Source organism: Microtus oregoni, unplaced genomic scaffold, assembly GCF_018167655.1.
Source record: "Microtus oregoni isolate MIOR12 unplaced genomic scaffold, Mior012 000034F_ref0000314, whole genome shotgun sequence".
NCBI classification, from domain to species: Eukaryota; Metazoa; Chordata; class Mammalia; order Rodentia; family Cricetidae; genus Microtus; species Microtus oregoni.
Window position 1 is genome coordinate 18,496,958 of NW_024543093.1, and position 12,848 is coordinate 18,509,805.

The 12,848-nt window shown below is 35.8% G+C and overlaps 1 protein-coding gene across 30 annotated transcripts in view; it reads left to right on the forward strand.

The window, feature by feature from the left end:
• Nrxn1 (neurexin 1) overlaps positions 1-12,848 on the forward strand; it is a 1,082,053-nt gene that overhangs the window by 932,389 nt on the left and 136,816 nt on the right. For 20 of the 30 annotated variants that reach the window (XM_041630237.1, XM_041630235.1, XM_041630239.1 and 17 more), the window contains one exon: positions 11,730-11,819. The exons of the other annotated variants lie outside the window; for them this stretch is intronic. In XM_041630237.1, the coding sequence (XP_041486171.1) occupies positions 11,730-11,819 (90 nt within the window). The remainder of the gene's footprint in view (positions 1-11,729; positions 11,820-12,848) is intronic. 30 annotated transcript variants of the gene reach the window in all.

The following is a 12,848-nucleotide window of genomic DNA, read 5'->3' on the forward strand; positions in this document are numbered from 1 at the left end:
GAATAACATAGTTCCTTGCTTTTTCATGTGGACATACAAGATGCCAGTTGTTAGTGTAACATCATCAAGTAAATTTGTCATTGTTCTCTGCACTGAAGATCTCAAACAGAACTCAGATCTCAGATATTTTTTCAGTTAACAACAAAACACTGTCATGGGGTAATATCCGCTATCTGTGAGTAAGCTTACTATATGATCTTGAAGTGACAAAATAATTTCTAATTATTTGTTAAATATACCATTGCATAGTACCACAGACTGTGGCTTAAACAGCAGCTTTTAGATTTTCACTGTTTTGTAGTCAGAGGCCTCAAGACTAAGCTGACTTCAAGGCTGTTTTTTTCTGATTTGTTTCTTCACTTCAAAGCTGGTCTTTCTTCTGTGCATGAACATCCTTCGTGTGTCCTTGAGTATCCAAATATTTTCTTATAAGTCAAATCATCACTCACTTAGGTTTCACACAAATGTTTTGTTTAATAATCTCTTACTTATGTGTGTGATTTGAACCCTTCACGGCTATTTTTTAAAATGATTTGTTTATTTTTATTTTATGTGTATGAGTGTTTTGCCTGCAGGTATGTATGTGCACCTTGTGTATGTAGTACCTGCAAAGGTCAGATGAGTGTATCAGAGTCCTAGTAACTAGAATGACAGATAGTTGTGAGCTGACAAATGGCTGATGGGGACCAAACCCAGGTCTTCTGTAAGAATAACAAATGCACTTAGCTGTCGAAACACAAACATAATCACCTTCTGATATACTGTGAGATATAGGTTTGCTGAATGAATTTCAGGGTTCCACAATTCACACAATAACAGTCTCTAAGTACTTGATGCATGCTTGTGAAGAAGCCTTTATCTGCATTGATTTTCACTCAAGTCCACTTTTAGAAGCAGTGTTCATTAGCTACATCACATGATGCTCAAGCTTATCCTGCATATAAACGCAATACAGCCTAACTATTGATGTACAAGAGAGTAAAACGTGTGTGTGTGTGTGTGTGTGTGTGTGTGTGTGTACCAACTTCAGTTTTCCCATTCCCAGGGCACAAGCACATACTTTTTAATTTATTTTGTAAATGTACTCCCCCCACCACACACACTAAATTTCCCCATAGATCTCCATGAAGAGTCACAAGTAGTTCCATTTTAAGGAATGATATTGAGGGCAATAGAGAAATTCATACTGTCCTTACTGCATTGGGGAGGGGGAGACATTTGGTTCCTTTAATTGGTGATCATCCCCTTTATGGGAAATACAGCAGCCATCTTCAGGTCTTCAAGTTCAGTAATGGACGACTTCACGAGACCACTCTCTGCAAGAAACAGCTCCCCCAAAGCAGTTTCTACCAACACAGTAGTGCAAAAATTCAAGAAATGCTCCATTTTGATAAATTTTGAACAAGAGGTTCCAAACAGTAGTTATTGACTTTGCTCTCATCGATTTCCTCCTGAGCTCTTCTACTTGCCCATGCTTTCTGTGTTAATAATGTCCAAGGAAAAAAGTTAAATGTGCTCTCTGATTTCACAGTGTCCCTCCCCAAGCCTCTTAACCACTTTTATAAATCTGAGACTTTCTTCCTTCTAATATATGCTTTCTTTCTTCTCTTAAAATGACTGTCAGAGCCTTGACAGTTTCAGTGGGTGAAGGAATGTAAAGAATCCACTGTATATATACACACACACACATAGTCTGGGTAGTGACTGTGCGTGTGTGTGTGTGTGTGTGTGTGTGTGTGTGTGAAAAGACAAGTTTGACTATCAAATGGATCAGGGAAATGTAATGGCCCCACAGATGACAGCTGTAATTCTTCATAAAAATTTCAATGTACTGAAGGTAGTTTTCAAAAGAGGAAAAGGAAAGCATGCCAAATCAAAGACCCCATTCCCTTGTAAAGGTATTACCACGTAAGAAATGTTTCTGGCATTTCACTTTAAAGGTGCTAAGATTAATTCCCCACAAGAAGCCAAGATAACGTGATTTACTAAGATGACCAAAGGCTTCTCTTTATGGCTTTTCTACCTAAATAAAACCTTTGAGGCCACCTGTGAGAATATCCTGTTCATCAACCTCATTCTACACATAACTGACTGCCATCCCCTAGGCCATACAGTATTTAGTTCCTTTTAAATATCTGTGTCCTTCACTGCCACAGTCTTATGGGATGGTGACTGAAATTTCAATATGCCATTTGGAGAAAAGTTCTCTGAAGCATCTAAGGACAGACTAAAATGTCCCTTCACACCGTACTGAAGCCCAAACTTATCTCAGGAGAAGCATTGGCCACCATGTTTCTGGCTTGAAAGAACCATGCTTCTCACCATTCCAACTTCTCTTGGCTCCATGTATTCAGACTTGTTCTTTTTATGTGCCCTTCACCAATTAATGATGTCTTTTCTATTGTCCATATTTGCTGTCTTCAGCAATCCACAAACTGCTAGGATGAAGGTAATACTGCTTGGAGGAAATGAGGTGATTCTGATCAACATCACTAAAGGGTTGTAGACATGACTAATAATAAGTCCAGCACTCATGCCTTTATTAATACTAGGAAAGAAACATCAATTTGCTTTTCATTCTTAGTAACACCTAACTCAAATTCCTTTCTGGGAACTGGTAGTGAAAGATACTTTCCATAAATTATACTTTCTTGACATTATATGTAAGACAAACCATGCCAGATAATAATGCCTTCACAAAATAGCAGCTACATGTTAGGCACTGAGTAGGAGATCCACATACTTACATCTATACCCTTGCAAATATTTACTTTACACGTGTGAAAATGAAGCTCAAAGGCATACGAACAAGGTTGAAAGCCCAAGTGTCATCCATCAGGAGTTCTCACTCTACACTGATGCTGACCACATTTGGTACTTAGCCTCCAAGAAATGTAAATACAATTTTTGTATGGTGAAAATATATTCCTAAATATGTAAATACAAACTGTGTATTCCATGTAAGAAAATTATTTCAGGGTTCACAACCTAGTATTGGATAACCAATCAGAAAAGACTATTATCCTGCTCTCAGTGTTATTTCGTTGCCTGTATTTTTGTCTAGAGTTGAAACTTCAGGATATTTTTCCTCTCCATTATTCATATTATTATTAGTACCATCCTTGTTCATGCCTTGTTTAGGCAGCCATGTTGATGAGACTTTATGGGTGGAGTTTCTCTGACATTTCTAGAAAACACACTCTTACAACAAACTTCCTGTGTAAGGATGACTATTTAGAAGGTAGTCAGATTATACTGATTTTGTAATGTGGTGATTGTGTCTTCTCCCCCAACATCCATGACTTCTCTAGCTCTGGGTAGTTAACTAGGTTTCCTTATGTGACTTCCCTCTTGGTGGGTGAGCCTTAAACTCAATTGGAAATTTGTTGGTTACAGCCAAGTTATGCATACCCATACATTTATGGTGTATTTCTTGTTGCTGATTGGTGGGAAAATATTTTGGAATCTTAACTCTATCTTCAGAGGATTCACGTACAAAAATTTTAAAATATCTTATTCAAGAGATTTTTGCCCTTTATAAAACTGAAAGGTACTGGCAGTAATATAATTGCCTGTCTTTTATTAAGCCAACACATTTTACATTAAATCATTTGTGCATCGTTGACAAAGCTCATCTTTCCAACTGAGATAAAATTCTGCATTCCAATTACAAGGAAAAAGTAGATTTGAGTCCATTAAAAATGAGATTAGAATTTCTTACCAACAAGGTTCATTTTTCTCCACTAGAAAACTGAGAAATCTCAATGTCACACTCAGATATATCACACCATAGACAAAGCATTCTCTACTTTCTTCCTCCAAAGAAACTATCTGAATTTTCAGAAAAACAGGAGAAAGGTATTGTGAGAGTTATAGAAATTCTAGCTGCACCGCACCATTCTCTTGGCCTTTATAAAGGAGATATTGGAGAAGATGCTTTAGAGAATGTATTTTGATTAAGTTCTTATCGGGGTGGAAAAACTTATATGTTAAAGCATTATGGTTTAGGAAATGCTCAGGCTTTTTATAACTAGAAAATGGCAAAATGACATTCATAAGACATTCATAATGACATTCCCTGCACACATTTCTTTTATTTTGGTCATCATTTTGTCTGTTTGTGGCCCTTCTGTTGTTGCTGTTAACACTCTTTTTATCTTAAATTCTGCACAACTAGCACAAAGGGCATCTTTAGCATTTGTTGCAACATAGTATGACCTTTAATTTACCTAGGTAGACATCTGCTTTTCCCTGCTGCTTTCACTTCTTGCTGCTGATTTGTTAACACGATATCCTGTCTCTTTGCATTGGTAAACAAATGTTGTACGAGAGCTTAGAGAAGAAATTATTCCACACAGACAGTGAGAAAATGCACAAGACTGTCTTCATTTCTAATTAATCTAATGGGACAATAACTTTAAAAAATGCTTTGAATGTATACAACTAGTAGGAGCATGTTATTCTAAAATTTGTGTGAGAAGGAAAACTGCCTCTCTCAATGGTGATCTCTAGGAAAGAGGGACACAAAGTAGGGAAAGTTTCAATGTCAGTTAGGCTTGCACTGTTTGTTGGTTTCTTCCCTAACACACCACTGAATCCTGTAGTAGTCAGCCCGTGGCCTTCTGTGACCACATCACAGCCATTTACAGGAAAATGTCATCAATATGCAGCCTAAGTGCCTGAATTCGCTGTTTCTCAGAGGAGCTGCAATGCCATCTGAAGCACTAGTCATAAGAGAGCAACTCCCTTGTTGGTGTCTGCCCTGTACACTAAGTGAGCTGCCTGACAGGGACCTTGGGACATAGCAGAAACTGTATTTAATTGACAGAAGATGTTTGTAAGTTTCTGCAGGCCAGCAGTGTGAGGAAAATTAAAATATTTATAAATGTGGTATTTAATAAACCATTGACATTTTATTCTTTTTTTTCTCTGTTTATTATTTATTAAAGATTTCTGTCTCTTCCCCGCCACCACCTCCCATTTCCTTCCCCCTCCCCCATTCAAGTTCCCCTCCCTAGTCAGCCCATAGAGCTATCAGGGTTCCCTGCCCTGTGGGAAGTCCAAGGACCACCCACCTCCATCCAGGTCTAGTAAGGTGAGCATCCAAACTGCCTAGGCTCCCACAAAGCCAGTACTGCAGTAGGATCAAAAACCCACTGCCATTGTTCTTGAGTTCTCAGTAGACATTTTAAACAATATTCTTGTAAATATATGTTGTATCTATATATTGCTTTTAAAAGATTACTAATTTGTATCATATTTCACTTAGTGTTTGTTATTGTGCATACTACCTATGTAAGTCTAGTAACATTTATATTTAATCATGTCACTAATCACCTAAGACATCACTTATTTTGAAAAGTATATTTATTTAAGATTTTTTTGTAATTTGAAGTTGTTGTAAATATAAAAGAAGTTATCAATTACAAACCCTCTTCTTTATCAGCACATTTTATCCAGTTATTATTTCACTGAAATTTAGTTTATGATCAATGTGGAAACACTTTGTATTAAAGCACAGCTTCTTTGTTCTAATCCATCACTGTCTCTGAATTTCTGCATTCTTCATGTGACAAATTATATGCTTGTGGCACACTGTCTCTGATCTGGGATGGTGATGTATACCAGTTGTTTTTGTCCATTGTGTTCCCAGAGTGTATGTGGCCCTAGGGAAGGACTCCTGTGACATATACTTGACTCCGCACACTCAGATTTCTGACAGTGCTTATGAACTAAATAGTAGAGTCAGGTTGCTAAGCTTGCATTTAGAAAGCTTTCAAAAAAATAAAAATAAACAGGATTTTTGTCTAGAATCCAGAGAAGAAAAAAATGTTCTCTCTCTTTGGACAATGAGGTATATCTGAAAAGGATAGATGCTTCACTACATGCTTTAGGTTATGAAGCAATGTGAAAACAGAACTTGAAAAATGAATAGAGAAAATAATAATGCATAAGAGATAAGAATGAAGAGGAAAGGAACAAATATGAAGTTCAAATAAAATCAGTAATGATGTGCTTCAAACTTCTGTCCCTCCTCTCAACAGGTGATGAAATGCATTGTCTTCTGATGCACAGCTTAGATCCTCTTTTTTTTTCCAACTTGTCTCTGGAATGGGTCAGAATAAATAGGATAGTAGATTTGCTAGATAGTCATGATTGGGGCTTGACTTCCAGGTTTGGTGTGAAGACAAGAAATGCTGGTAACATCTGATGCCTCAGTGGTTACGCATGGCAAAGCTTCATTATAAAATGAAGAAATTTAAATTCTGTTCTTTGCTGGGTTCTCAGCTATAACATGTTTTTGGATACTGTACTATACCTCTGCTTTTATATACTAATCTATAAAATGGAAATGGTTATATTAGCTTCCCTGTGAATCCACAAAGATTTTTGGAAGATTGCAGCTCTCATGCGCCCAAGAGAATAATCTCACTCCAAAGTATATAGATAGACACTTAATAGACAAGACCATGACATTTTTTTATTATATAAGAAAGTACTTTGAGAAGATACTGAACTTTTATGGATTTAGACTGATAAAAGCCAGTGTTGCCATCCTCAGCTGTGCAGTGGAATAGCTTTGAAGTCATATACAACTAATTATCCATGATGTCATACAAATCACATCATCTGCTGGAACCGCAATTTTTCTATCTGTGGAATAAAAGGTTCTTAAAGTCTAGGCTCATTGTCAGAATTGCCTAAAGAATCTATGGACTAATAGAACAATTCATAAAGCATACAGTCTATTCAATACATTATTCTCTGATTTCCTAATTATTCTTTGATTTCTTTTTTTATTGAAAAAATTTCCGCCTCCTCCCAGCCTCCCATTTCCCTCCCCCTCCCCCCACTTCTCTCCTCCTCCCTCTCTAGTCCAAAGAGCAGTCAGGGTTCCCTGCCCTGTGAGCAGTCCAAGGTCCTCCCCACTCCATCCAGGTCTAGGAAGGTGAGAATCCAAACTGGCTAGGCTTCCACAAAGCCAGTACATGCAATAGGATCAAAACCCCTTGCCATTGTCCTTGGCTTCTCATCAGCCCTCATTGTCCGCCATGTTCAGAGAGTCTGGTTTTATCCCATGCTTTTTCAGTCACAAATAATGGATAAAACATAAAATACTTTATTTTTAGAGTTTTACTTGCCCATTCTTACTTCAATGGCATTTAAATAAGAGCAGACAGCTAAGTCCTAGTACATGTATAGAATTAATTAGCACTAATATCTGCTTTATGAGTCATGTGTGACTTTGTGAGTATGTGTGTGCATGTGTGTGTGTGTGTGATAGAACATATGACTTGCACATGCTGATAAGCACCAACTCTATGATTCTTGAACAGCAAATACCGTTGCGTTAACATACAATACATACTTGGAGAGGATTTAGAATAAACCTAGGAATTTCTTACCAATCACAATCTGACCAGCACTGTGTTAAGAATAAAACATGTAGACAACATAAACATGGCCCTTGTCCCAAGGACCCTACAAAGTACAGAATCCATTGTAGGAATTTATTCATTATGTTTCCAGATATTTCTATGAAATGCTGCAAGACTGCATATTAGATTTACAGTGATTTGGTAAAGGGATGTGTAGCACAGGAAATGCTTCCCTGAGATATGTAAGCTAACCTTTAAAGAAGAAATAAATTTGCCAGGCTCGCGGCGCGCGCGCACGTGTTTGTGTGTGTGTGTGTGTGTGTGTGTGTGTGTGTTCAGAACAGACTGGCTCTTAGGTAACAGAAATTGGAAAAGGAACCAAATGTCTAGAGGTTAAAAATTAAGCAGCTAGTGGATATTACATAAGTAGGTAAGAAGTCAATTGATATGTGTATTTGATACATAACACATTTTCAGAGATGTAAGAAATAAAGTGAAGTATATGGCAATATTTTCACTATAATGGCTACTTTTTTCTCGTTTCTGTTCCTTCATTGATGTCATTGATGTTCACAATCCCTTTATTAGGAATAGTACCAGTGAAATTATGTATTGCTTTATCACATAACAACACATGTAGCATTTAGTGAAAATTATGCAACAATGTTGCTTTTAAACTTAAAGCAATTTGGAAACTATGTTAAAGTTTGATTTTCCTTCTGGACCCAGGCATAGCCAAGTGTTGCATTCTCTCTTAAAATCAAAAGAAATAAGTTATCTCCCAGATGGCTCTTTAAGTATATATAGTTTTCAGAACTCTTTACGTTTCCCTGCACAATGTTAAAAACTCATGAAGTAAGCTTACAATATAAACAAAAATATTTTTGTCTCCTTTTCTCTATTGTTATATTTTCATTGACATTGTTTTCTTTGCAGTATTGCTATTCTCTGTTTTTTTCTTCAACGGTAATACAAATTATGTGATACAAGTTACATAGTATCTAAGTCAATCTGAGCTACTGTAACAACATCCACAAGTAGGTTGTCTTGTACACAGCAAGAAGGATCTTTTTACAGTTGAGGAGGCTCAGCAATTCAAGATCAGCACTGGAAGATTTAGTATCTGGTAGAGTGTACGTTTGGGGTCACGATGACCATCATCTTACTGTGTCTTAGCACAGGAAAAGGGTATACAGTTTAGGTGTTGAAGGGCAGTAATCTGACTCACTCATCTCCAAACACTAACACATTGAGAAATAAAGCTTCTTGATGAATAATTAAAAGATGAGGGCATGACTGCCCATAGTAATGCACTCAGGTAAACCTAGAATGTGGATGGATGAGGGAGATGGATTGTGGATTTGGAGCCACTAGACTACAACACATACATTTTAGAGGGAATATAAGTGATCAGTCCATCTATTCATGTGAAAATCCTAGTGTACAGTCAAAACAAGGAGTTCCATTCTTTTTTTCAGTGAACAGATGTTTCTGTTCATCATTCGCTCCTGGATCCAGATCATGATGGCTTGTCAGAGAAGGAGACAGAGGCAAACTATTGGTCTCTGTTTGATCCAACATCGCAGATGGAGGGTACTAATGCTAATAGGTGCACTCCGACCTCCACAAGTGTTCTCAGTGATGTTAACAGAAATAGATGGTGGAGATACTCTCTTCTCGTCAAAAATACTCGACACATAGCTAATTCTGAAAAACAAAACAAACAGAATAAAATAACTCCAAACTTTTATAATACCGCTTCTTTGATTGAAAAGCATTGCAACAGGAAGTATATGTAGGATAGAATTTTGTGTGATGGGTATTGTGAAAACACTGGCATCTCAGTAAACACTACATAAAGTATTCGACTTCTTGCTGCTTCAGAGTTACAATGAAAACTATTAATTGAATAAGTGACTTTTAATGTCAATGCCTGTTCATAAGGCATGTATTTCAGGAGCTGTGAAGAATGTAGACATATATTCTGGCTTGAACATATCATTGCATGCCTTCTGAACAAGCAACGCTTTTGCCAAGAAACTTCCATTAATGAGTGATGTTTGACTAGAAAAGATGTGAATGAGGTAGAAAGGAAGAGTATCTCAAATGAAGAAGCTACAGGTGAAAAAGTCCAGAGGGAAGAAGGGATAGCTTTAGGAGATTTGAGGGCCTCATACAATTCTAACGAGTGGGGCAAGAGAGTGAGGGCCATAAGATGGAGCTTGAATGAAGCAGTGGAAGGAGTGTAGACCTGAGAGTGCACAGATAAAGTCACTAAAGGGGGAAGATCGTGTCCTACAGGCAATAATAAAGGTTTTGTGGTATGTTTGTATTAGCTGGTGTGTGGAGAATAAGTTAGATTTATTGCAGAGAGATGCAGAAAAATGTTAAAGACAGTCAAGGTAAATGAGTAGAAGGGATGTACAGACTAATTTTCGATGATGTCTGAGGAGATATGGGTCAGCACAGACAATGGGAAAGCTCGAGCATGAAAATCAACTTAAGGAACTGTGGAAATCAGAGAGCTGTGAGGAAAGTTATGCCACTAAACACTGCTGTGAGTATATAAGCTAATAAGGAAGTCCACAGAGAAAAGGATATATGTTTTTGAAAAATATTTTGTAGTTACCTTTCAATTTAGGCATATAAAAACATAATCATTATAGAAAATCACATAGTTCCTCAATAGTCACATTTACAGGAATTGCTCTAGCATAGGAAACAGCAAACTTTTGCGTATTTCTAAAGTATACTTATATACACACACAAGCTGTGAATACATTTCTTAAGTAGAGAGTTGGAATTTATTCTATTTATATCACTTTAAAAAATTATCAGTTTTCCAAAAATTCATTTCTATACCATGAAATACAACTTTACATTATTTAAATTTTTATGTAGTCTAGAGAAATACAGCTCAAAGATTTAATCAAATATATATTTGTCTCAACCTTGATTTCATTTTAAATTGAACATTGATGTGTGAAATAGTTTCAGTCACACTGACATTTGAGTAATGGGTTCATTGAGATGGTCTATATGACAGGTTTTTCCTCTTTCTCTAAAGGTGTATGCACTATGATAGGCTAGGTTTATTATGGTAAGTATAATACATTACAACATTGGCATATAGAAAGTGAAAGTCCCTTATAAATACTTATAAATCTGAGGGAAGGGTGTATCTGTTTTCTTCTTTTGCAAAACACCTCAGGCATCTTACATAGGTAACACTATATTTCAACTCTTAATCCTTACTCAAACTACTGCCAAAATGCCTTGCCTCCAACTTCTATTCTACCTAATTTTCATGAAATAGAAAAGCTCTTCTTTCAAAATACACTATTGAGCACCGACAACAGCACAGACTCTTTTTAAGTGCTTTATAGATCAAAAAAAAAAAAAAAAAACACTGTCCATTTGCAAGCTTGATTCAAGGTCAATGTGAACAGGGTTCCTAGCAGCTAGTGTTTTCTAGTCAGTGAAGCAAGACTCTCATTTAGTTCCGATCTGTAGCCAAGAGCCACTGTTTACAGCTTCATTTGGACCTTAAGTTCTCACACCTTTCTTAAAAAAGTATTTTTAAATACTTTTAATAAGTAAGCAGGTATTTGAGCATTCAAGGATTTAAACATACTTTCTTCAAATGCTATATGCTTCAGCATGTTAAACTTTAGGACACTCAAATAAATGTCACTTTTGCAAAGCCTTTCCTAACTCATGTTTGATGAGATGAGATGTAATCTGTTACGATGCACAAGTGATTGGTAAATCTATTTTGGTAGAATACACAAGAACCGTTTGGACTTTGTGGTTTTCTTAAATGAATTGATAAGGGAATATGTGGTCTTAATAGGAAATAAAGTCTGCTAGGCCTATTTGAAATGCTTCAGTGTGATAAAGACGGTGTTAAGTTTGGTGTTCATAAATTTCCAATCTGGAATAAGAGCTTGAATGTATTTTGTAAACTTAAACCTGTTGTAGCTGAACATGTTTAACTAGTTAATAAGAAACATCAAAAAGACAAAACCCTGAGGCCAAGGGTCATTTTTTTGTAAAGCGATTATATGCTGTTTAAATTGGTTGTTCGGGTCTGTCTATAACATAAGTTTAATAACCTAGCTCAAATGCAGATTTCTAATTTTCAATTAACATAGGAATAATTTTGTTTGCTAAAATAAAATAAATGAATGAATGATAAGTCTGAAACATGAAATGTTCTAGGTAGAACTTTTTAAAATTCCAAATTTCAAAAAATCATGTGGCAACTGTATAGCTCGAGCTTTAAGTATTAACTTTTAACCTTTGACCTTACAGATTTTAACCAATGAAATGTCTCTTTAAACTTTAAAGGAAACAATGATAACGAGCGCCTGGCGATTGCTAGACAGCGAATTCCATATCGACTTGGTCGAGTAGTTGATGAATGGCTACTCGACAAAGGTAAAAACATTGATTAAAACTTCAAATAAAAAAATAATTTGAACATAACCAAGTAGTACTTCATTGTAACACTAATAAACATAAAAATAAATTTTCCGTAAAACTAAATTAAAAACAAATTTAAAACAGTAAAATGTAGATAGTAATATTTGCATACCTTGTATAATAATTTCTATACATTTTTAGAAGCACAAACGGTTTAATAATCTTACCCAGTTAACTTAAGGTTAAAGGGACTGTTAAATATAATCCACTAACTCAATCTATGAAGGTACTCAGAAAAGCATTAACCAAAAATGATAAATCATTTATAGATTATGTCCATGTTCCAGCCTCTAAATTATTAACTAAAACATATGTAGTTCGGATATCTTTATCATGGTCCTGAAAAAAAAAAACAAACTCTTTGTTTAAACTGTAGGAATCTTAAATAGTGGGCAATATGGATTGCCAGTCAAAACTGAAGTCCCTTTAACGTTTGGAAGCTTCTGAGACCATTTGGGAACAAGCCCTAATTAAAACGGAACTTAAATTCGTGTGCATGCTTTTGAGTGGAGGGCACTCTGCTCCCCTGGAGCTCCATTTGATGATAATGGTACTGTTGCTAGGATTGTTGATGGAAATGTGCCATAATTTCTCCATCGATTTGTGTATCATTCCTGAAGCCACTTTTTACATCTGAAGCTATTGTTTTTTGGTTTTGTTCTTGTTTTTTTTTTTTCATTTTATTTTGTTTTGTTTTAATAGACTTGCTGAAAGCCAATCAGAAAAAGATTTTTGAAACTTTTTTGACTCTGAAAAACTCAATGTAAACTATTCATTTCCTTTCAGTGTGATTGTCGAAAAATAGAATAATTGAAATAACAATGGATTATTGCCTTCCAAAAAATAAACTTTTCTAAAGAATAGCATGTAGAGTTGTATGGGCACTATGTTAATTATGAATTTTTTATGATAAAATTTAAAATTAGACTTTAGCTCCTACAGATTAGTTTCAGAGGTGATTTTAGGTTAACAAATATTTGAAAT